Genomic DNA, 22,349 nt, shown 5'->3' with positions numbered 1-22,349 from the left:
TATATTTCACATTATTGTGTCATGTTTCAGAAAACATTCAGAACTCTCAGAACTTAATGTGAAAGTGATGGAGGCACTTTCCTTATATACCAAGTTAATGAACGAAGATCCCATGTATTCCATGTATGCAAAATTACAGAATCAGCCGTATTATATGCAGTCATCTGGTGTTTCTGGTTCTCAGGTAAGCTTTTAAAAGCCCAATTATGTTGTTTTAAATTCTCAAATGCGTGGTCAGGTATGGTGGCTCATGCCTGTAATCTCAGCAATTTGGGAGGCCGAGGCAGGAGGATTGCTTGAGACCAGGAGTTCAGGACCAGCCTGGGAAACATAGTGAGACCCTGTCTCTTCCAGAAGAAAAAAAATTAACCAGGCTGGGGGTATGTTCCCTGGTCCCTGCTACTCGAAAGGCTGAGGTAGGAGGGTTGCTTGAGCCCAGGAGGTTGAGACTGCAGTGAGCTGTTTGCGCCACTGCACTCCAGCCTGGGCAACAGCGAGACCCTGTTTCTAAAATAAATAAGTAAATACATTCTCAAATGCATTTGAGATTATTTGGAATAGCTGTGTGAAACTTTCTAAAAGTAATGTTTAGAATTAAAGTTTAACAGAATTTTTTTTACTTGACAATTACAGTATATAATAGAGTAATTATGCTAATAGACTTTTGTTTGTTTAAAAGAAATTGCTTTTATGCAGGAGTATGTAGCAGAATCACCCATCAAGCTTTTAAAAAATATACAGATATTCCAGTCCCACTCCAGACCTATTGGATCAGAATCTTCAGGGTTGAGGCCCGCATTTTTAAAAGCGTCATATGTAATTATTTACTTAAGGACCTTAGTTTTTGTTGAATTTAAGTTGAATTTCTAATGATTACTGAATCTTTCAGCGTTTTTATTTATATAAAGATCTATTTGTGCTAAGTGCTCTTATTACAAAACAGAAACGAGAGTGAGAAGACACGCTTGGAGGTGGTACATACGTTTATAGCATAGGTTGTGGTGATGGTTTCATGGGTGTTTATCTCCAAAACCATCAAGTGTGTACACGCCATATGTATAACCTTTCGCAGGTCAAACATATTTCAGTAAAGTAGTTTTGTAAAAAGCACAAAATGTTTTAGAGCTAGGAAAACTCTCTTAAACATCTAACAAACTTCTAGTTACCCTTAAAAGGAAAATGTAAATGCAGTGAAAAAAAATGAGGTAAAAACCTTATTTTTATTACTGTAAACCAACAAAATATACTTCCATAATTAAAACTGCTTTAATCTGGAATTCTTCCCTCCTTTACGTGAGAAAGCATGCAAGGCAGTATAGAGCCCTCTGCTCTCTTTTCACCCCAAGCAACTACAAGAGCCCCCTTTTCACAAACTCAGCAAGGTGAGGATATAGGGAATAACTAGCCAGATACTCCATTTTTTTCCATGTAGAGTGGGCATGGACTGTGTTCAGATTAATGTTTAGCAGAAATGAGGGACCAGCATCCTGTAGACGAACAGCTAGGCCCCAAAATCTTGAGGCTAAGGGCACCTGCCTTAGAGTCTTGATCACCAGTTTAAGAAAGAGAAGCAAAAAACCTTCATGTTCAGTTTTTGAAGAATGACAAAATACAGTTATGAGGACTGGTATAGCTGTGTTTATAATGAAGACCCTTTGGATCCCCATGTGGGTCTGTTGAACAAAAGTACTAAATGGAAGGAGCTAATGAATACTGCAGAAAATTAAGACATTATATGTTTCAGACTTTGAGTAGTTAAGACTTCGGTATCTTTAGATTAAAAAATACATTTTTAAATACAGAAGGAGGCAAACAAATCCAGCCTTTGCCTGTTGTTTTTTTTTGTTTTTTGTTTTTTTAAATAAACTTTTATTGGAACACAGCCGCTCTGATTTATCAGAAGAGCCAGGTAGTTGCGTCAGAGACCACATGGTCCACAAAACTTACAATATTTACTGTCATGCCCCTCACAGAAAAGTTTGCTGACCTCTGCTTTAGAAAATTAGCTTGCTCTGTTGTTTGGTAAACTGCAGTTTAGGTAATGTGTCTTGTATCCATTGCAGTCTATGGCTACAAAACAATGAGTTCAAATACACTTTCTAAATATCCTTTGGGATTCCTTAAAAAATACCAGTATGCAGAATATTAAAATATATTTAATCGAAAGGGAGATGATATTAGTATGAAGTTTCAGGGTCAGTTTCTTTAATGCTTCAGTATGGAGATAAACATGAGTTTAGCTAATGTTTAAAAATGAAAACTGCCCTATTTCATTGAAAAGTGTTTTTCATAATGTCTGTTGACAGAAGTAACTTTTAAGAAAGTTTTCCAGAGTGATAATTTATCTTGTTTTTGTAACTGACTACCTCTACAGAGAAAGTTTGGTGTGCTTATTAAAATTTTAGAATTGAATGTGGTTTCTCTTTAACTGTCCCAGGTATATGCAGGGCCTCCTCCAAGTGGTGCCTACCTGGTCGCGGGGAACACGCAGATGAGCCACCTCCAGAGCTACAGTCTTCCCCCGGAGCAGCTGTCTTCTCTGAGCCAGGCAGTGGGCCCGCCGTCCGCAAACCCAGCCCTTCCTAGTCAGCCAAGTCAGACCGCTTACCCAAAGTAATTTGACTATTGATTCTTCTTTGGAGTTAGTGCTGTTACAGCTGGCAAAGTGCCACCAGTTATCTATAACCATAAAATCTGGCTAAGAAATATCTGTGGTCAGCGTCATATAGTGGCCCCATTCATGACGATGAGTGATGGAGCCTCTGTGGTGTTACAGGACTAGTCAGCAAGCTGGTCCTCTGCTTCCTGACTCACTAATCTCCTAGAATTTGGTTTCAGTTTGATATTTTTAATACTACTCTTACCATATGTTTTTATTGTTATTTTTATTTGTATCTATGATATTTGATAATGTCGTTAATGAAATTTACATTTAATGACTATAGTTTGTCATTTTCCCACACATTTTATATAAAATCTAAATCCTGAGATTTTAAACTATATAGTTCTGGGCTGTCTCTTTAAGACAAATATTTTCTTATTTTTGCCCTACTTTGGAATGTAGTTTACATTATAGCAAGGCACCCCATTTGAAACAAGAAGATACAAGAAGATAAGCACCCTTGTTTCTCAGGAGGCAATTGGCTGAAGATGTGATGACAGAGGCCCATTTGCCTACAGTGCTCTCTGTTATGTAGTTAAATGATTATGATGTAAGTGGGTTTTTTTTTTTGTTTTTGTTTTTGTTTGTTTTGCTTTAATGGGACTCTAAGCTGAAATCTTTTCCTTGAAGCAAATAAAGGATAGGCTTTTAAGAGTTTACCAACATGTGTTCTAGAAGTTATGATATTCTGGCTGGCAACAGAAGTTTCTAGGTCGCACAGGCACAACTTCTAGAAACCTTTCCAGCAGAGTCGGGAGTGCCCAGGAATGCTCCTGTCCCGCCCTCTCTGTTGCACTATTCATCCTCAAAGAGTTAGGTGTTGGAGGTGCTTGGAGATTTTCAAGCATTATTTTGTTGTTAGATCTAGTATTCCGAAAAGACTTTAAGGGCGATGATGGTGAGGCCTATTCTAAGTGTCAGAAAATAGGGCCTTCCCTAGTGAGTTATGTAGCTTAGAAAAAAATGTTAATTGTAACTTGCTGTCTTGCAGAATTTTTATTTAAGTTGAGATCTGGTGGAAATGAATACTCCCTTTTTTTTTTTTTTAAACACTTACAGTATTTATTTAATTGTGATACATACTGAGTATATTTTAGCTGCAGGAAGTATTCTTTTTTTAATTGCATTTTAGGTTTTGGGGTACATGTGAAGAACATGCAAGATTGTTGCATAGGTACACACATGGCAATGTGATGTCCTGCCTTCCTCCCCATCACCTATATCTGGCATTTCTCCCCATGCTATCTCTCCCCAACTCCCCACCCCTCGCTGTCCCTCCCCTATTTCCCCCATACAGACCCCAGTGTGTGATGCTCCCCTCCCTGTATCCATCTGTTCTCATTGTTCAGCACCCACCTATGAGTGAGAACATGTGGGGTTTGATTGTCTGTTCTTGTGTCAGTTTGCTGAGAATGATGGTTTCCAGGTTCATCCATGTCCCTACAAAGGACACGAACTCATCTTTTTTGATGGCTGCATAATATTCCATGGTGTATATGTACCACATTTTCCCTGTCCAGTCTATCTTCTATGGGCATTTGGGTTGGTTGCAGGTCTTTGCTATTGTAAACAGTGCTGCAATGAACATTCGTGTGCATGTGTCCTTGTAGTAGAATGATTTATAATCCTTTGGATATATACACAGTAATGGGATTGCTGGGTCAAATGGAATTTCTATTGCTAGGTCCTTGAGGAATTGCCACACTGTCTTCCACAACGGTTGAACTAATTTACACTCCCAGCAACAGTGTAAAAGTGTTCCTATTTCTCCACATCCAGGAGAGACGTATTTGAAGGCACTGCCAGGGGGTCGGAGAAGGCAGGTCCTAGATAACATCTTAGGGATAATGAAAAAGTTGAGAAAGGGCTTTAAATGGCAGTAGTGTAGATGGATTCATAGAGGCAAGATTAGAAGCTGGGAGACCACTGATATTAGGCAAGAAATGATGACTATTTATTGGCAAGATACAGTGCTATTAATTGGAAAGACTTATTTAGGAGATTAGCAAATAATTACACATTGGGTAACATGGTTGGGAGATAGTGTACTGCAGAGATAAGAGAAAGAAGTTTTGACGAATTGCAAGGTTTTGCCCCAGGAAACTTGGTGGATGGTGGAACTGTAAATTGAGAATGATTACCATAATGCTGACATTTAAGGGTTATTTAGTATGTGCTGAGCACTGTGCTGTATGCTTTACACAAATAACCTACTTATTCCTCATAATAACCTAGGAAGTCGGGTAAACTATTACCCCCATTTTATAGATGGGAAAACTGAGACCTGGAGACAGAACTATAGTCCAATTTAGCGAAGATTCTAAACCAGACATTCTGACTCCAGAACTCAGCACAGACTCATATTATGGCAATATTTTGGCCCATACCATTGTAAATAATAGCATGAAATTTGACATCTTCTAATCAACTTTGTATCTCACATACATGGAGTGATGACAAGTAATGCCTTCGGTCACCACATTAGTTACTGAAATGTAGCATTAAATTACTATCTCATAATAATTACCATCAAATAATGCATTTGTGCAGAGTACAAGAGCACTGAATTTACCAACAATAGATTTATAGGTAATTTAACAATTGGCAGGAAGTTTAGAAATAGGCAGTATTTTGGAAATTTGGCTGTTGCTTTTTATATAGTTTGTTTTATATTTTTAATACAAATGTGGGGGGAATTCTCAGTGTTAGAGCACCTTAGTACCTCTCTTTACATAGCTAACCTAGTGTCTTACAGTGGAAACACACGTATTCAGTTGGAAATAGGAAGACAGGAAGTAGAGGCAGTAGATAAAGACAACCCTTTGAAGGATTTTTTTTCGGGGCAGGACACGAGTGGAGGGTCTTGAGATGGAAGTACGGGCAGCAGAGCAGTGGGAGTGGTAGGCCAAGCTCAGTACCCCAGGGAGTGCAGCTGCAGAGAGTTCATCAGTGTGCTGGTGGAGCTTGTGCTTTCGTATTTTCAGGGAAATATGAGAAAGGAGGTTATGAGGCCTTCGCTTCCACTAGTCCACTGGGACAGTTCTTGTCAAGGATACTGGTGATCCCCATATTGCCAGACTCCTGGTCAGTTCACCATTCTCCTCCATTTGACAGTTTGCTCTTCCCTTCTCTTTTCTGAAATACTTTCTTTACCTGCCCATGACCATTCTCTCTTTCCTTCTGCCTCACTGCCACTTCTTCCCAGTCTCATTTGCCTCTTGGCTCTTTATCTTCCTGACTTCAAGGTCCAGTGCTCACTAGATGGGCTGCCTTTTTCTGTTTGCAGCTGCTCCCTAGGGGATCTCATGCAGCCCTGTGGTTTTGAATGCCATGGATCTGCCAAGGATTCCCAGATGCGTATTTCTCCACCGCACCTCCCGACGGGACAACAGGCATAAATAGCTGACTGCCTATGCATTCTCTTTGCTTACGTATATTTTGGACACCGTGCTTGACAGGTCCAAGATTATTACTTTGGTCTTCCCCACACTCCTCCCACCCCAAGTCTCCTGAAGTCCCTTCATGGTATTCTTTTCAGTGAATGGCCACTCTACCAGTTATTTCTACCAGTTTTTTGGTTCTAAACCTCAGACATTTTGGATTTTTCTGTTCATTGTCATATTTTGAAGGCATTATCTTCAAAATATATCTAGAATTTGACCCTTTCTCCCATCACCATTGTCACCGTGGCTCTGCTGCCACTCAGCTCTCTCCTGGTCGATTATAACAGCCTGTAGTCAGCTGTCCTGGTCCAGAGGGAGCCTTTTAAACCCTATGGAATCTTATCATCCTTCTGCTCAGAACCAGCCAATGTCTTTCTGTCTCAGAGTATGAGCCACAGCCCTTACTGTGGCCGTCAGGCACGGTGTGTTCTCCAGCCCTGTCCCCACCACCCCAGTTCTGCTAGGTGATCTTAGCTGCTCTCCCTTTGACCCCGTCTGCTGCAGAAAACACCTAGTGTTTTCTGTCCTCAAAGCCTTTTGTTTGCCTGAAATGCATTTTCCTAGAGACTATCTGGCTGAGTCCCTCACTTTTTTCACAGCTCTGCTTAAATATTGCCTTATTGGAGAGGCCCCCTACGGTAAAGTAGAATCCCTCGCCCCAGCTGCTCTTGGTCCTCCTTACTGTGCTTTGTTTTTCTCCTTAGCAGTTATAACCACTTGACACACGATAAACGTGTTTTTTACCCTTTTTCTCCCACTAGAAAAGAAGCTGCATGGTGGTATAGACTTATTTCCGCAACCCTCCCCCGCCTTTTTTTTACACAATGCCTAAATAATACACATTTTTAACACAATGCCTGATATCACAGTGCCTAAAATAGCATGTTTGGCACTTGATAGCTATTTAGTAAAAGGTTATTAAGTGAATTGACTATATGAATGAATGCTTAATAAATAGCTTTTCCATTTATCTATAAGTTGCTCCATAAATCAGTATTGATCTAACTGAGTGGTTTCTTTCCCCTCCACAGTACAATGGTGAGTTCCGTTCAAGGAAACACGTATCCCAGCCAGGCTCCGGTCTATAGTCCTCCTCCTGCTGCTGCTGCTGCTGCTGCTGCAACTGCCGACGTCACTCTGTACCAGAATGCAGGACCTAATGTGTCCCAGGTGCCAAACTATAACTTAACATCATCCACCCTGCCTCAGCCCGGAGGCAGCCAACAGCCACCTCAGCCACAGCAACCATATTCTCAGAAGGCTCTGCTATAGGACATGGTGTTCCTCTTGGTGGCAGACACCTGCTAAATGCCACTGACGATGTTATGAGATTCATTACTATCTTAAGATGTTTGTATCCTCAGCTTATAGGAATCCCTCTTGGTCAACAAGTTCAAATATTCAAGAAGGTAGAACTCTCTTCAGTTGACACTGACTTTTTAGAGGTTCTCCCCTCCCGCTCCCCCAGAGGAATGAAACTACTTACAACATTTAATTCCTTTCATAATATGAAAGCATCGATACAAGGTTATTTGTCTCGTAACCCTGGTCCACAAAAAGTCCAACTTGCAAAAACTGCTGTGGCAAATGTTATGTACATATATTGATATGTAACTGCATTAGTGGCCATGTTGAATCACAGTGGTGATCATGTGAATATATTTAACATTGTGTTAAATTAATTTACATTGCTATTTTATTTTAATCATAAACAACTACCATGTCTCTTAATGTTCTGTGTAAATTTAAGGTAATTATACTATCCTTTTAAACTGCAAGAAAACAAAGTTGTAACGTATTTACATGAAGGCATTATGTTGTTGTGTATTTCAGTTTCACATTAAACTGAACCTTTTACTAATTGTAAGCTAAGCATATATATATATATACATACATATATATATACATACGTATATGTACGTATATATATACGTATATATACATACATATATATACGTATGTTATATATATATATATGCTTAGTATATATATATATCCACGTCTCTCTGTAGCCTCTGCGTACTAGTAGCTGTCATCACACCAGCGTACAGTAGCTAAATTTTTGGTGCAATTATAGTAAATGATAATGTTCCCTTTTGAACTTTTACATTTTGGCATGACATTTCAGAATATTGTGGGACCATGAGACAAAATTAAGTAGGATCACATTCTTTATTTCTTATTTTTCAAGAAATGATGTTGGTTTACCTTTTCCTAGTTGAAGATAGTAATTAGGTTTGTAAGCTGTATACTGTGTTTATTGGTGGCAGTAACACCAAAGATAGAGGCAATGGATAGAAATTTTTAAACTGGAAAGAAAACCTGAATTACACTACGTTTTCAGAGTCTCTTGTAATTATTTGGGATATCAACAAAATTTGATTTATCTGTCTTATCCCATTGCTAGTCTTTTAAATGTGTCTTTAACACATTGTATCCTTTAATTCTTCATTAAAATGGAAATCAGTAGATGTTTCAAAGTAATCTACATTCCTGGCTTTGCTTAACAGTTTATATATTTATTGTTGTCTTTCAAACTGGATTTTTGGGCTGCTTTTTCCGGTCTTTTAAAAATTCTACTGGAATTATTTTGGCTTCCTACTTGGGAATATTTTCAAATGAATGCTTTTCTTTTAATTCATGCGAAAACTGTTTCCACTGACACTGTAATCTTAAATATTTACCATTTCCCTGGCTAGGCCATACTGTTATTTTGACACTACTTAACTGAAAACTTGAGTTGAACATCATATTTAATGAATTGATTTAACAGGTTTTATACTGTAAATGAAAATTTGACTTTTATTTTCTAAGACTATTGTATCAGGTAGTCTGTTTATTTTCTTTTTGGGAGAAGATTACCTCTTTGGTGAGTAATCTTAAGGGTGACTAATTTCACGGGCTCAGATTTAAAGCACAGTAGTTTTAAATCTGAGCCCGTGAAATTAGTCACCTGAAGGATTACTGAAGGGTAACCTAAGTGTTTTGTTCAAGTGCTGTGTTGTGGTTTCCTGTGTTTAAAGAATGTTACCCTTCCCTGAAGTCAAATTTTACATTTTAAATATTATGTTACTTTTTGATAAACATCATCAATCAGATTATAATCTTTTCCACTCCAATTTGAATACTGTGGTTTAACTGATACACTTATCCCCAATTTCTCTTTTTTCTTTTGATAAATATCTGTTTACCAATGTTAAACATATCATTTCCCCTTTTTAATTTTGATATCTTTCATACTGTAAAATCAATGACATATTCTCTCGTATGATTTTTGCCATATAAAAGTCAAAGAACAGTGAATAGAAAAAACTGCCCTTATTACAACCCATATGCATTTTTCTTTACCTGTTACATTACCAGGCTTATAAAGATTTAATTAATGACTTCTTAAAAACTATTACTGTAATCGTTTATATCTTTCAGTTATTAAAAATGAGAATACCAGGGGGAAAAACTCCAGTGAAAATGAAGCACTGGCTTTTCTTTCAGATGATATGATGAGGGTAGAAATAGGAGGGTCCAGTTAGGATCTTGAATGATTTTAAGTTCTGAAACCTGCATGCCTTTCGCTTTCAAGAAATCGTTTCATTACTAGCTGGCCTTATTTTGAAGGAGTAGAATAATTCATAAAATGAACTAACTGTAACACAGGCCGGGCCCCCTGGCTTACTCCTGTAATCCCAGCACTTTGGGAGCCAAAGCAGGCAGATCATTTCAGGTCAGGAGTTCGAGACCAGCCTGACCAACATCATGAAACCTCGTCTCTACAAAATGCCACTGGGTGTGGTGGCAGGCACCTGTAACCCCAGCTACTCTGGAGGCTGAGATGGAGAATTGCTTGGACCTGGGAGACAGAGGTTGCAGTGAGCCGAGATCATGCCACCACATTCCAGCCTGGGAGATAGAGCCGAGACTCCATCTCAAAAAAAAGAACTAACTGTAACATAAACTTCTGTGAAGCAAATTTTCTCTTCTTTTTAAAATAAAATTTGAGGGTTTTTTTTTTTCATAAAATAGTGACATATAAATGGAAAAAAAGTCGAATCCAGTTACAATCTAGCATCAAAAGCCAACAGGCCCAGGGCCAATTGGATGTGATGTTCTTCCAGTGCCCTGAACCTGTAAGTGGATTTGTAATGCATACTGGTGTGATTTTACAGTCTCTCCTAACTCCACCTTTCTCCTTAACTGTTACCTTCCTTCCCTATGCAGCGAGGGACCTTTTTATGTGTCTACAGATTTCTTTTTTCATATACTTGTGGCACTTTGTTTCTATACCTCATAGTTTCTGCATTTAAAATCCTTAATAGACCAGTATCTATCTTCTCTGATAGATACAGCTTTCCTATGCAATACGTATAATTTAGTTTGCAGACATCTTTTTCCCACAGCTTCAAGCTTATATGAGATAAATTAGGCACCTACCTGATAAACTATGCAACTATAAAAATTATGGAAATTATTTTCCAGAATGAGATTTATTGGTATAATGGCTCAAATTTTCATCTGTTTAATATACAGTAAAATCACTATTTTCCTTTCTCATCTATTTTCATGGTTTACTTTCCAGTTGTAATCATGATGGCTTGCCTTTGATCGTTTTTTAAATAATAACAAAACTATAGTTTACATTTTTCAGTTGTATCATTTTTCTTTTTGTGGATTAACTGCTTGTACCCCTTAGAATAAAATATGTAGAAGAAACTTACGTAAACATTTTCTCAAAGGCCTTATATTCAATTATCTTTTATTTTAGAATCATGATTCCATTAAGTATTCTTATCAGTTACCTAGATTGTTTTCTGTATTCTTATACTGACATGGCCACTACACCCCCACGTTTTTAAGCAAAGCTGCCTTCATTGTATTATGTGTATCCTTTCTTAGAATGGTCTTCTTTTGAAATTACTTAGTACTTGGTAGTATCTTTTTGTGAAATTTTCCAATCTTCAAAAATGCTCTTTCCTATGACATTATAGAACACTTTAAATCTCAGTATTTAAAATTCTAGATTTCCTTGATGAACAAAATCGGGCATTTTATTGGTGCTAACTTGTGGCCAAACCACACTTGGCTAATTCTCTGATTCCCTAGCTTCTGTTAATACTTCCCACTGCCATTACTGTCTTTTGCTGCTGCTGTTAGACCTAGGATTTCTTTTAATAAATTATTAAGCGTCAGTAAACCCCTTGATAAAAGCAGGAGAGACTGATTTTAATGGTCTTTTGGTGGTCAGAGACTTAAAAACAAAAAGTCATGTCTGTTTTATACAACCGTTGTATCCAACGATTTTGACTAGATACCCTGATAACATTTTTTGAGTACGTAGCCTTAAAAATATGCATGTATATTTATTCATAAGTTTTACAAGTTCTGTATTAATGTATATTGTACATTATGAAACACATCAAAAAAATAGAAATCTTAAAAGGGTGAGATAAAAAGTTATTAATAGAAATTTAAATATTTTATTTCTATATCTTAGTGGTTTGTGTCTGCCCTAGAATATATGAACCCGATTTGGAGACCACTTGTTTTAGAGGCTAAGATTAAACAGGCAGGGGTGTAGGATGCTAAGTTGGTCCCTTGAAGTAGGTATCTGTTACTGTAAGTGGCACTTTCTCAAAAAAACTCTTGGGAAATTTACATATCTTCAGAAAGTTTCGAAGAGTGATACATTGAACGTATAAATACTATTCATCTAGATTTGCTAATTAAAAATTTGCCACGTTTTATCTCCTTGCATATGTTTATATATGCACATGTGTGTGTATGTGTGTATATATATATATATTAGTGTTTATTTGTATATACACACATACTTTATTGAGCGAACAGATGCATTCTAAACATTGTAAACTGTATTTCTAAGTACTTCATCTTATATCTTGTAACAGACATGTTATAAACATTGTAAAGTATATTTCTAAGTACTTTGTATCTTGTAAGGCTATGGACAGTTTCCCACATAACCTAAACCATTTTCATATCTAAGAAAATTAACAGTAATTCTGTAATACATTGTTATTGAATGCCCCTCAAACTGTCTTTTATAGATATGTATATATTTTAAATCCAGGATCCATTCCAGGGATATATAACCACAGTCATAATGTCCTTTGATTCTCTACTAATCTGGGTTAATCTCCTTGTCATCTCCCCCCAAATGCTTTATGACAGTGACTTTTTAAAGACCCATGCCAGTGGTCTTGTAGAATTTATTATATTCTGGATTTCTAATTTGATGCTGTATTCTTACTGTCCCAACTTTATTACTTATTCTTATAAGAATTGCAATCAGAACCATATTAGTTCTGGTTAAAGGTAATGAAATTAAATTTTTCAGGCTTGAATGGGAAGCTGTACCCATAAATGAATGTTGTTAACCCTAACATGTAGCTGCTCTGTGATAGACTGTATCCTCAGGCCACTGATGCTGCTGCAGCATAGCACGGTTTATGTTCTTCATCTTGAATTGCATTCAGAGTAGCTGAAGAAAATTTGTGCCCTTTCTCAATTCAAACCCAAGTCAGCTTTTCTTCATTTATTCACTCACCTTATTCACTCTGGATAGCTTTTAGGTAATTCTTGAAATAATCAGCAAATAGAGTTCTGTGTTTTTAGATGCATACATTTTGGCATGTTTGTTTTTGACTTCTCATGACCCTGGTCATAGCCTTCTGCTAAGATACTGAAATCACTGAGGGGGAGGGAAAATCCTTTCTTTTTAAAAGTTCTAATTATTCCTTATTTTCCTCACGTTGGTAACGAAATTGGAAGCAGACTGAATAAAATACATAACCACAGTCAATTTTGAAACACATGCATATTACAGTAACATATGCCATCGGCTTATTAAAGAGCTAGTTAGGACTTGTTTCAGTTGGTTAATGGCATTTTAAAAATAGAATAAATGTTTGTAATCAGTTGTTTCTATGGCAGGATACATCAGGTTTCTTAACTGCAGAGTGATCACATTATCTTGTTACTTTAGAAAAAGATATGCTAGATAAACAGTTAAGAATGTTTTCAGTTAATTATAGGTGATATTGTCTGTTAGCCAGGTAAGATGCCAAATAGGAAAATTTATGTGAAATGGCCATGCATGGTTATTTTTCTCTGAACCAAAAACACAGAAAAAAAATTTGTTTACTGTTTCAGAATTTGTTTCTTCAGAGAAAAGGGCTTGATAGAGTATCTTTGATATTCTATAATTTATAAATATAATACGTGCTAAAGAAGTGGCTGAAAATGACTGAAGAAGTTGTGATCAGGAATACAGGTAAATTCACTTAGAGGCACCATTCTAACAAGTTCATTCCTGTAAAAGGTGGATGGCTCATGAGAAAATGTTTTCATTGATGGGTATTGTAAATGTGTCATGCTTTGCGACTACATGGATTTCTTTTAAAGAAAGGGCTGGATAGTGGTGATGGTATTTTGGGGTGAAGATAAGAATAAGAACTAAATTAAGTTGTAGGAATTGGCTCATCCGTTTTGCTATGAAGTGAACATTTCAGTTCATGGCTCTAGGAATTCAGGGAACTAGATCCAGATACATGTTTTGTTGAGAGAATATCTTGGTAGGTATGTGATTTGAGGCCGCTTCATGTATCTTTCTGGGTTGTCTACTTATGCATTGTAGGGCTAATGTAACTACGTGATCTTTCGTAGCTTGTAGAAATTTTGTGTTTTATATCATCTACCTCTGCCTACCTTGACTATCCCTGTCATTAAGCCTGAATAATTCACCTATGACATTGAATGGAACTGGGTACCATGGTACTGAAACTTGGGCACATGATTTCCAGCACGTAGTCATAGCAATGTACTTCCTGAAGGTAATCTGAGGGTAGTTTATCTCCATTAGTATCTGGTGAGCCATTTGCTCTGAGTGATTCCACCAGAACATCTGCCTTCCAAGTAGAAGCGCTTCAGTCATAGTACTTTCACTTTCATGGGTGTTGGTTTGAAAAAAATAAAAATAAATAGTTACAACTCTGGGGCATATACTGTGTTTGTATACTACTTCACACTAAAGGAGGTAAGTAGCATCAGACACGTGAAAGTTTATTCTTGATATTCTTGCAGGCAAAGTAGCATTTTGGTCTTGTTCAACTGAAAATGACCATGTTGCCAGTATAACACACTTGCCATTCTGTAGCTATTTTGTTGCTGAGATGCTAGAGTACTATGAAAACTAGTAGTTTCCATCTTTTGTGCTGGCTAAGATCGTCTACCAAGTAAGGTGCAAAATCAGTGATTTTTTTTTTTTTTTTTTTTTTTTTGCATCACAAATATTTGGCCTAGAAAAATGTAATTATATACTGCTCAGTTACAAGTTATTAATATAAAGAAGTATTAAAGTAGACATTAAATTCAAGGAAGGTTGATTTGCTTTTTTTTTTTTTTTTTTTTTTTTTTTTTTTTTTTTTGAGACGGAGTTTCGCTCTTGTTACCCAGGCTGGAGTGCAATGGCACGATCTCGGCTCACCGCAACCTCCGCCTCCTGGGTTCAGGCAATTCTCCTGCCTCAGCCTCCTGAGTAGCTGGGATTATAGGCACGCGCCACCATGCCCAGCTAATTTTTTGTATTTTTAGTAGAGACGGGGTTTCACCATGTTGACCAGGTTGGTCTCGATCTCTCGACCTTGTGATCCACCCGCCTCGGCCTCCCAAAGTGCTGGGATTACAGGCTTGAGCCACCGCGCCCGGCCCTGATTTGCTTTTAAAATAAACTTTTTTCTTGTGTTGCCAGTTATATGTATTTTATATAGTTTTGTAAAACAATTCCAAGATTAAAGAATAGTTGTTTTTAGTTTTCCTATTTGCACTTTAGAAGATTAGATACCATGCTGGAGTTTAAAAGGCTTTCCCAAATTAGTTTATATTATTTAATGGAATCTGATGAAGAGTTTGGGGCTTACTTCAAGTACCAGGTAAACTAGATAAGGCTTTTATACTTGTTGAGGGGGAAGGACAAACAGTTGTTTATCGGATTGTGTTGTCTCCCTTTGTAAACAGTTACCTTTTAAAATCTTTATTGCTATCTTTTGCTAGTTTTTTTTTTTTTTAATTTTTATAAGAATGGTCACAGAAAGGAGTACTGGTGGAATTCTACCAAAAAACAGGAAGAAAAGAATTCTTATAATAAATACGAATTCTGTGTTTATACAATTAATGCCTTTTTCTTTCTTTAAAAAAAGCAACTTAGATTCTAATAGATTTTAGTGAAGTATGTTAGTATCCAAACATCAGAACAGCCTCATTTCATGCAGATAGTTGCTGAAAATTGATTTACATGGTGTGGGGGCAGGTGGAGTGGATTCTCTTCAGGTTAAGTCAGCATTTGATGTGGAAAGACCTGCTAGCCAGGATAGAATTCGGTAGGCTACATACAAGTTAATGACTGTGCTTTTGCTTCCTTCATTAAGCTAAGTGGTAGAGTATTTCTGCTGTTCTCCATGCCTCTCTTGTATTGAAAAAGAATAATTTTCTTAAGGTTTTTAGCATGATGGAAGCAAATTCCATTTTTATTTTAACTTTTCACCAACATTTGTAGATACTTAACTGTGCTGACTTGTATATTTGAAAAGCAAAAAGTACCCCCAGATTTTTGTTTGTCGAAACATATTGAAGCATGGTTTTGTTTATGCATCAAGTGGGCAAAATTTAAAGTTGAATAAGTGTCTGGTTTATGCTAAATGTTTGTTTTATGTATGTAGTAATTGAAAATGGTCTCAGGGGATTTTTTTTTTCAAAGTTTAAAGGAAGATAGTGATATTAAAAGCTAAAGGAGCAGTGTTTAGATAATATGTTTTAGTAGTTTTGTCGCAAGTAAATATTTTGAGATTAAAACTTTGATGTGCTAGTGCTCATTTTTGACCAGGTGGTAAACATCACTGAATTAAAATTGAGTGGCATGGTCTAAATTACGATTTAATGTCTTTTGAAAGTGACATTTCTAAATATTAATTCTTGGCTTATTAATCAAATGCTATTTATAACTCATTTGTTTCTAGATGTTGTCCAAGAGCTGTCATTGGAGAAATGTAAAATGTTATATGGAATGCTTAAAATCAAGGAAATCTGAACACTGGGGGTGGCTTCCGGCAGATGCTTCTTGGATATTGGCCTTCAATTGCTATCATTTTGATGAAACGATGCTCATAATATAATCCAGTGAATTCTGTTAATGCACACTTGCCTTCCATAAATAATAGTGCTCTGCAAAAATGCACAATAAAGAAGCCTTAGGATTTATGGGGGAAACTGCATTAGAGGTGCAACACCCCAAAACTTAAGCAGGACATACCCAAAAATAAAGATAGGAACTTAATAAGAGCCGCATGGTTTGACACATGTTAAATGGTTAACAAATGTGATGCTTTACTTTGGAAAAGACCTGAAGTGTTCCTGTCGAAGTAACTGTAGGAGGGGTTGCAGCCAGAGTTTCAGTGCAGCTGTGGAAGGAGAGTCAGCTGAAACCAGAGGGTGAGTTCTAATCCCAGGAGTGGATAAGTGTGAACTCAGTACTTGCAGTGAACGGAGGCTGCTGGTGGTGGGTTGAGGTGTGTACGTGTGTGCACGCATGTTCTGTGTGTTCCGATGCTGGGTGTGGTTTTCCACATTTCACCCAGCGCTGCTCCTGGATGAAACCATTCATAAGCAAATTGTCAAATTTGTGTTCTGCTCATATTATTCCTTTATGATACCAATATTGACTTTAAAGGACATTTCGTGATGGAGAATGAGTGGCTAATTGCCATTTATTTCTACCTAGAAAAATACTCTTTGTATTTTAAATGAATAAGAACTGTCGGCAACATCTAAGATTAAAAACTCTTCCTCCTTACCAGATCAGAAATTATCCCAACTGAACATGTAAACACATTTAGATTCAAATAATTATTTTATGTGTTTTGCTTAAAATATACAAAATCTGTGAGAAATTAAATGCCCTGTAAACCTGGTAAGAAAACACAAAACACATAAAGCCTGTGAGAAATTATATGCCCTACAATCCTACATCTACCCCAGAAAATGGAAAGGAAAGAAAATTAAGGATAAACGTCCCTTGTTGAGATAAGTGGTCACCGCCATTATGCCCTTAAATTATTTTTGTTTATTAACTGTTGATGGTTTGGTCTTCCTTGGCTGAGTGTTTACACTATTTTCAAGATCCACTAACACCCTTCTTAAGTTTTATATTTCATAGCACTAAATATGGCAGGCACTTATTTAAATATTTAAGTACCTTTAGAAATCAGAAAACTTGAATCCAGGTCTTTTTACAAGTTCATTTTGATAACAACATGAAAACTTACTGAAAACAAAACAATAAGGAAACATAGCAATGAGTCCACTCATGGTAAAATGTAATTGTTACACCATGTATTATAAGGTCTTTCACACAAGTCCTCCCTCATTTATGTGTTCTACAAGCTCATTTGCAACATAAATTCTAGGCAGCGTTTTGGAACAATGCTGAATTTGGTGACTATGGTGCCAGGCTGGGGTCTAAACCCCAGTTAATCCGTGATATAACCAGAGTGTACTGTTATGTTACTGGTATGTCTAGCTCATACTCTGAGTGCTTTATAGGAAGGCACCGCAAGTCCAAGGGAGGTTGCCAGAGGCACATCTCCTAGTGGCCATCCATGGGTTCTGAGGCTCCTCCACCTCCCTGGAAGTGGTGGGGTGTCTCATCACTACCCTCAGAATACCTGGTCTGGGCCAGTGTGCTGGCATTCTTTTGTGGGAGTCCCAGAGATACATCTACCTGCCTTCTTTCCACTTTGACAACCTTACCTGATCCGTGGAAAGACTAAAGACAATTTCTCAGCTCCTCCTTTTCTCTCCCCGAAGCAACTTTGTAGTTTTCCAGTGGCTCCCAAGGCTGAACTGAAACAGATAGAAGCCCTAGGCAGGCTAATTTGATACCTGTTGATCATGATAATCCTTAAATTTGTTTATTTTCATTACTTTTTTCTGAGAGGCTACACCTTGTGTATTCACCCGAGGAATCTGAAGCTCTGCACCCATCCTTAGAGGCAGCTGAGCTGTTACTGGAGCAGGGTCCTTGGTGGGGAGCAGGGCAGGGGAAAGGAAGGTGGTCATTTTCCTCCCCCTAAACACCTCATCAAACAATCTCATTGTAATGCTCTCTCAGGGTTTCAAACTAGGTAAACCTTTGCCCTGTCTTGGTTTTCATTCTTAACTGGGGGAAAATGCAAATATACAAAAGAATGAGTATAACTAATCAGGAAAATCTATTCCTTTTCTTCTGGACATTTATGAGTTGGGAAAGTGCCTGATGAGAAAAGGGATCGTCTGCTTTCCTGCTTCCTGGTTCAACTGTCTCTTTGGTGAAATGGGAAGCAAGGGTAGGTGGGATGGCATGGGGCAGGCTATGCAAGAGAAACTCCCACCGCCCAAGAGAGGCCTTGGTCCTGGGGGATTCTCCCTGTGTGTGGTTATTTCTTTTCTTTTCTTTTCTTTTTTTTGAGATGGAGTCTCACCCTGTTTCCCAGGCTGGAGTGCAATGATGCAATCTCGGCTCACTGCAACCTCTGCTGCCCAGGTTCAAGCAATTCTCCTGCCTCAGCCTCCCAAGTAGCTGGGACTACAAGCATTTGCCACCATGCCCAGCTAATTTTTTGTATCTAGTAGAGATGGAGTTTCACCATGTTGGCCAGGCTAGTCTTGAACTCCTGACCTTATGATCTGCCCACCTCAGCCTCCCAAAGTGCTGGGATTACAGGCGTGAGCCACTGTGCCCAGGCAGTCCTTTCTTAAAGACTGCAGAGCTATCGCTCCCCAAAACTTTAAGGAAATAAAATTACCCTGTGATTCAAATTGACAAAATAGTAGAGAAGGAACCACAGTAGGAGATGGATACCTTAAAGCTGAGGTTAAACGCTGCTGGCTCAGCCAGATCTAGGCTGACGTGTTTTATTTGGCCTACAGAGAGTTAAAAAACATTTTTTAAATCGATGATATTTCATGTCTAGGTGATTTCCCACCAAAAATCCAGACTTTTGGCTTCTTGAAAAATCCCAGATCTCACAATGTGAGGCCTGCGTTCCCACAGCTATCCATCCTGTCTCCAGTTTGCTACTGAGCCCTCCTGACTGCTGAGGAGAACCAGAGATGGACTCTCGTCAAAGCAGTGAAGAGAGATTTTATACAGAAACTATTGCAACAGGGAAAACGACTTGCGCCCAGAACTGGGCTCAGTGGGACACAGTAAAGACAGGTAGGGACTTACAGCCAAGAGTGGCGGGGAGTAGCCCATGGGTGGAAAATCACTAAGAGCAGGCCTCGACTGTAGAGAAGACTCTTGCTAAGGGCCAGCCAGGGTGATCAGATATCCAGGGTGGGAGACGAGGAATTTGATCAGATTTCACGAGCAGGAGGGCTTCTCGCTAAACCGACTTAGTAGGATTCTTGCTAAAACTGGGCTGTGCAGGCCTGGCAAGGACTGTGGCCAAGGTCGAAGCCTGAGAAGAGGTTTTAGAGGTCACGGAGAGCATCTTGTCACCACTTTTTTGCCTGACCCAGAGGATATCTGAAGCATTGCTTCCTGCTTTAAAGAGAGGGTGGATCTAAGACCTCCCTGTTTATTTGGACTGTTGAGCACTTGTAATGGGCTGGTGCAATTGAGGGACTGAATTTTAAATCTGATTTCATCTAAATTAATTTAAATTTAAAAACTGGCAGTGTAAGCTTATTTTGGTGAGACTATATTTCATGGTAACCATTGATTCCCATAAAATAGTATTGTATGTACTTTTCACTTTTTAAAAATATGGCTGCTGGAAAATTTAACATGGCACACGTGGTTCACATTCTGTTTCTGTTGGACAGTGCTGGACTGTGGCTTCTAGGATCTGGCCCTGATCCTAAAGAATGTGCAGACTCTGGAATGGGTCCCCATGAGCCCTTCCTTGTGCTGTTCAGACCTTTATTTAATTCCCTTTGTTTGAGTATGGGTGTGTGACTTGCTGGAAACCAGCAGACTATTGCAAATGTGATGGGCCATCACCCCTTGCTGATGTTATGTCATGGTTTTGCTGGCAGGCTGAGCTTGGAAGCAGGGCCTTCCCAAGACAAGCCTCCAGAGAACCCAGCCCTGGCCAACACTGTGATCGCAGCCTTGAAGAGGACTCAGCTAAGCCCTGCCCAGACTCCTGGCCCACAGAAACTGTGAGATAATCAGTGTAGGTTGTTTTAAGCCATTAAATGTAATTTATTATGCAGCAATGGAAAACATGTGACCGGGAAGGGCAGAGGCACATGGAGAACTTTGGAAATCCAGCAAAAGGAGGGTGCAGGATGGGAGGAGGGTGAGGACCAAAAACTACCCATTGCGCTCACCATCTGGGTGATGAAATAATTTGAAATAATTTGTACACCAAACCCCTGACACAAATTTACTCATGTAACAAAAGTGCATATTTACTCCGGAACCTAAAATAAAAGTTGGGAAGAAGGCCAGGAGTGGGGGCTCACACCTGCAATCCGAGCACTTTGGGAGGGCTAGGTGGGTGAATCACCTGAGGCCAGGAGTTCGAGACCAGCCTGTCTAACATGGTGAAACCCCATCTCTACTAAAAATACAAAACATAGCTGGGTGCAGTGGTGCACACCTGTAATCTCAGCTACTCAGGAGGCTGGGGCAGGAGAATCTCTTGAACCCAGGAAGTGGAGGTTGCAGTGAGCCAAGATCACACCACTGCCTTCCAGCCTGGGCAACAGAGTAAGACTCTGTCTCAAAAAAAAAAAAAAAAAAAGTTGGGAGAGAAAAAAAAGGCAATCTAGCAAAAGGGAAATCTGATGAGAATAAATCTTACCTGGTGTCACTCAAGTATCCTGGTCCTTTGAATAAGCTGTTTCTCAGGTGCTGACTGACGCGGCTTTGGTGCTGATTAGCTGACTGTCCTTGGTGATTACTTGCGTCCTGCATAGGTCTGCTTCAGGGAGAGGAAGTTCAGGTCCATCTGAGTTTTGAAGGTAAGCTCATCGTTTGTGAGAGTTGAGTGGCTGGGTCTAGGTCACTGGGGCGTGGTTGAAGTTGACCTTATCCAATTGCTTGCAGTGTGTTGGTGGTAGTTTTAATTAAATGTGCCATGGAACAGATTGCACCCCAGTCTGTCAGATAGATTGATCATAGTGGCTGACAGATTGGCGTATGCGTGGAAACATTTGCCAAAAACTTAATGGTGTAGAAACGAAAGGTAGAAATTGTTGGGAGATAATCCTCCATAGTTCTTCTGTGTTACTGCACATCTTGCAGAGACAATGGCAGTGCTTTTTCTAGACCATCTTTTCCAGGACAGAGAGATTTTTTTTAGATGGAGTCTCACTCTGTCACCTGGGCTGGAGTGCAGTGGCATGATCTCGGCTCACTGCAACCTCCACCTCCCCGGTTCAAGGGATTCTCCTGCCTCAGCCTCCTGAGTAGCTGGGACTACAGGAATGTGCCATCACACCCAGCCAATTTTTGTATTTTTAGTAGAGATGCGGATTCACCATGTTAGGCTGGTCTCACTCTGTCACCTGGGCTGGAGTGCAGTGGCATGATCTCGGCTCACTGCAACCTCCACCTCCCGGGTTCAAGGGATTCTCCTGCCTCAGCCTCCTGAGTAGCTGGGACTACAGGAATGTGCCATCATACCCAGCCAATTTTTGTATTTTTAGTAGAGATGGGGATTCACCATGTTAGGCTGGTCTGACCTCGTGATCCACCTGCCTTGGCCTCCCAAAGAGCTGGGATTACAGGCATGAGCCACCATGCCTGGCCTTTTCCAGGATATTTGCATAGCACACAGCCTTGGGAGACAAAGACAGTGTCTTCTTCTAGAGCAAAGCGCAGGCTTGCTTATACCCTTGGAAGATGGAGTTGGTGTCTCCCTTTAGAGCAAAGCGCAGGCAGGCTGACCGTGATGAAAGACTGAGATTCCCTAGCTCAGGCCTCCTGTTTTGTTCTGCAGCTCACTGCCTTTGCCTGTGTCACCTGCCCTTCTTATCTCCTCTGTGCTTGAGGAACTAGCACAGGACGTGATACTTCGGCTCCTGCTAACACTGTGAGTAATGTAGTTCTTTCTCTTGGAGCCATGCCTCTGAGCCTTCCGTCAGCGTTCCGGGAACTGCGGCTGGCTAACTTTTCAGCTTGCCTTCGTAGGTCTTGACAATTGTGTTGGATGGTAATAATAAAGTCAAAAAGTTGTCTTTTGTGG

At 39.1% G+C, this 22,349-nt stretch overlaps 1 protein-coding gene across 4 annotated transcripts in view; it reads left to right on the top strand.

Annotated features, from left to right (window-relative positions):
* Positions 1-10,816, top strand: part of STAM (signal transducing adaptor molecule) — a 74,904-nt gene extending 64,088 nt beyond the window's left edge. For all 4 annotated transcript variants that reach the window (XM_003930642.4, XM_074404973.1, XM_074404972.1 and 1 more), the window contains 3 exons: positions 31-184; positions 2,438-2,613; positions 7,137-10,816. In XM_003930642.4, the coding sequence (XP_003930691.1) occupies positions 31-184; positions 2,438-2,613; positions 7,137-7,377 (571 nt within the window). In that variant the 3' untranslated portion in view covers positions 7,378-10,816. The remainder of the gene's footprint in view (positions 1-30; positions 185-2,437; positions 2,614-7,136) is intronic.
* The last annotated feature ends 11,533 nt before the right edge of the window (positions 10,817-22,349 follow it).

Source organism: Saimiri boliviensis, chromosome 8, assembly GCF_048565385.1.
Source record: "Saimiri boliviensis isolate mSaiBol1 chromosome 8, mSaiBol1.pri, whole genome shotgun sequence".
NCBI lineage: Eukaryota > Metazoa > Chordata > Mammalia > Primates > Cebidae > Saimiri > Saimiri boliviensis.
Note: the sequence above shows the minus strand (reverse complement) of the source record. Positions and strands in the feature narration are given on the sequence as shown.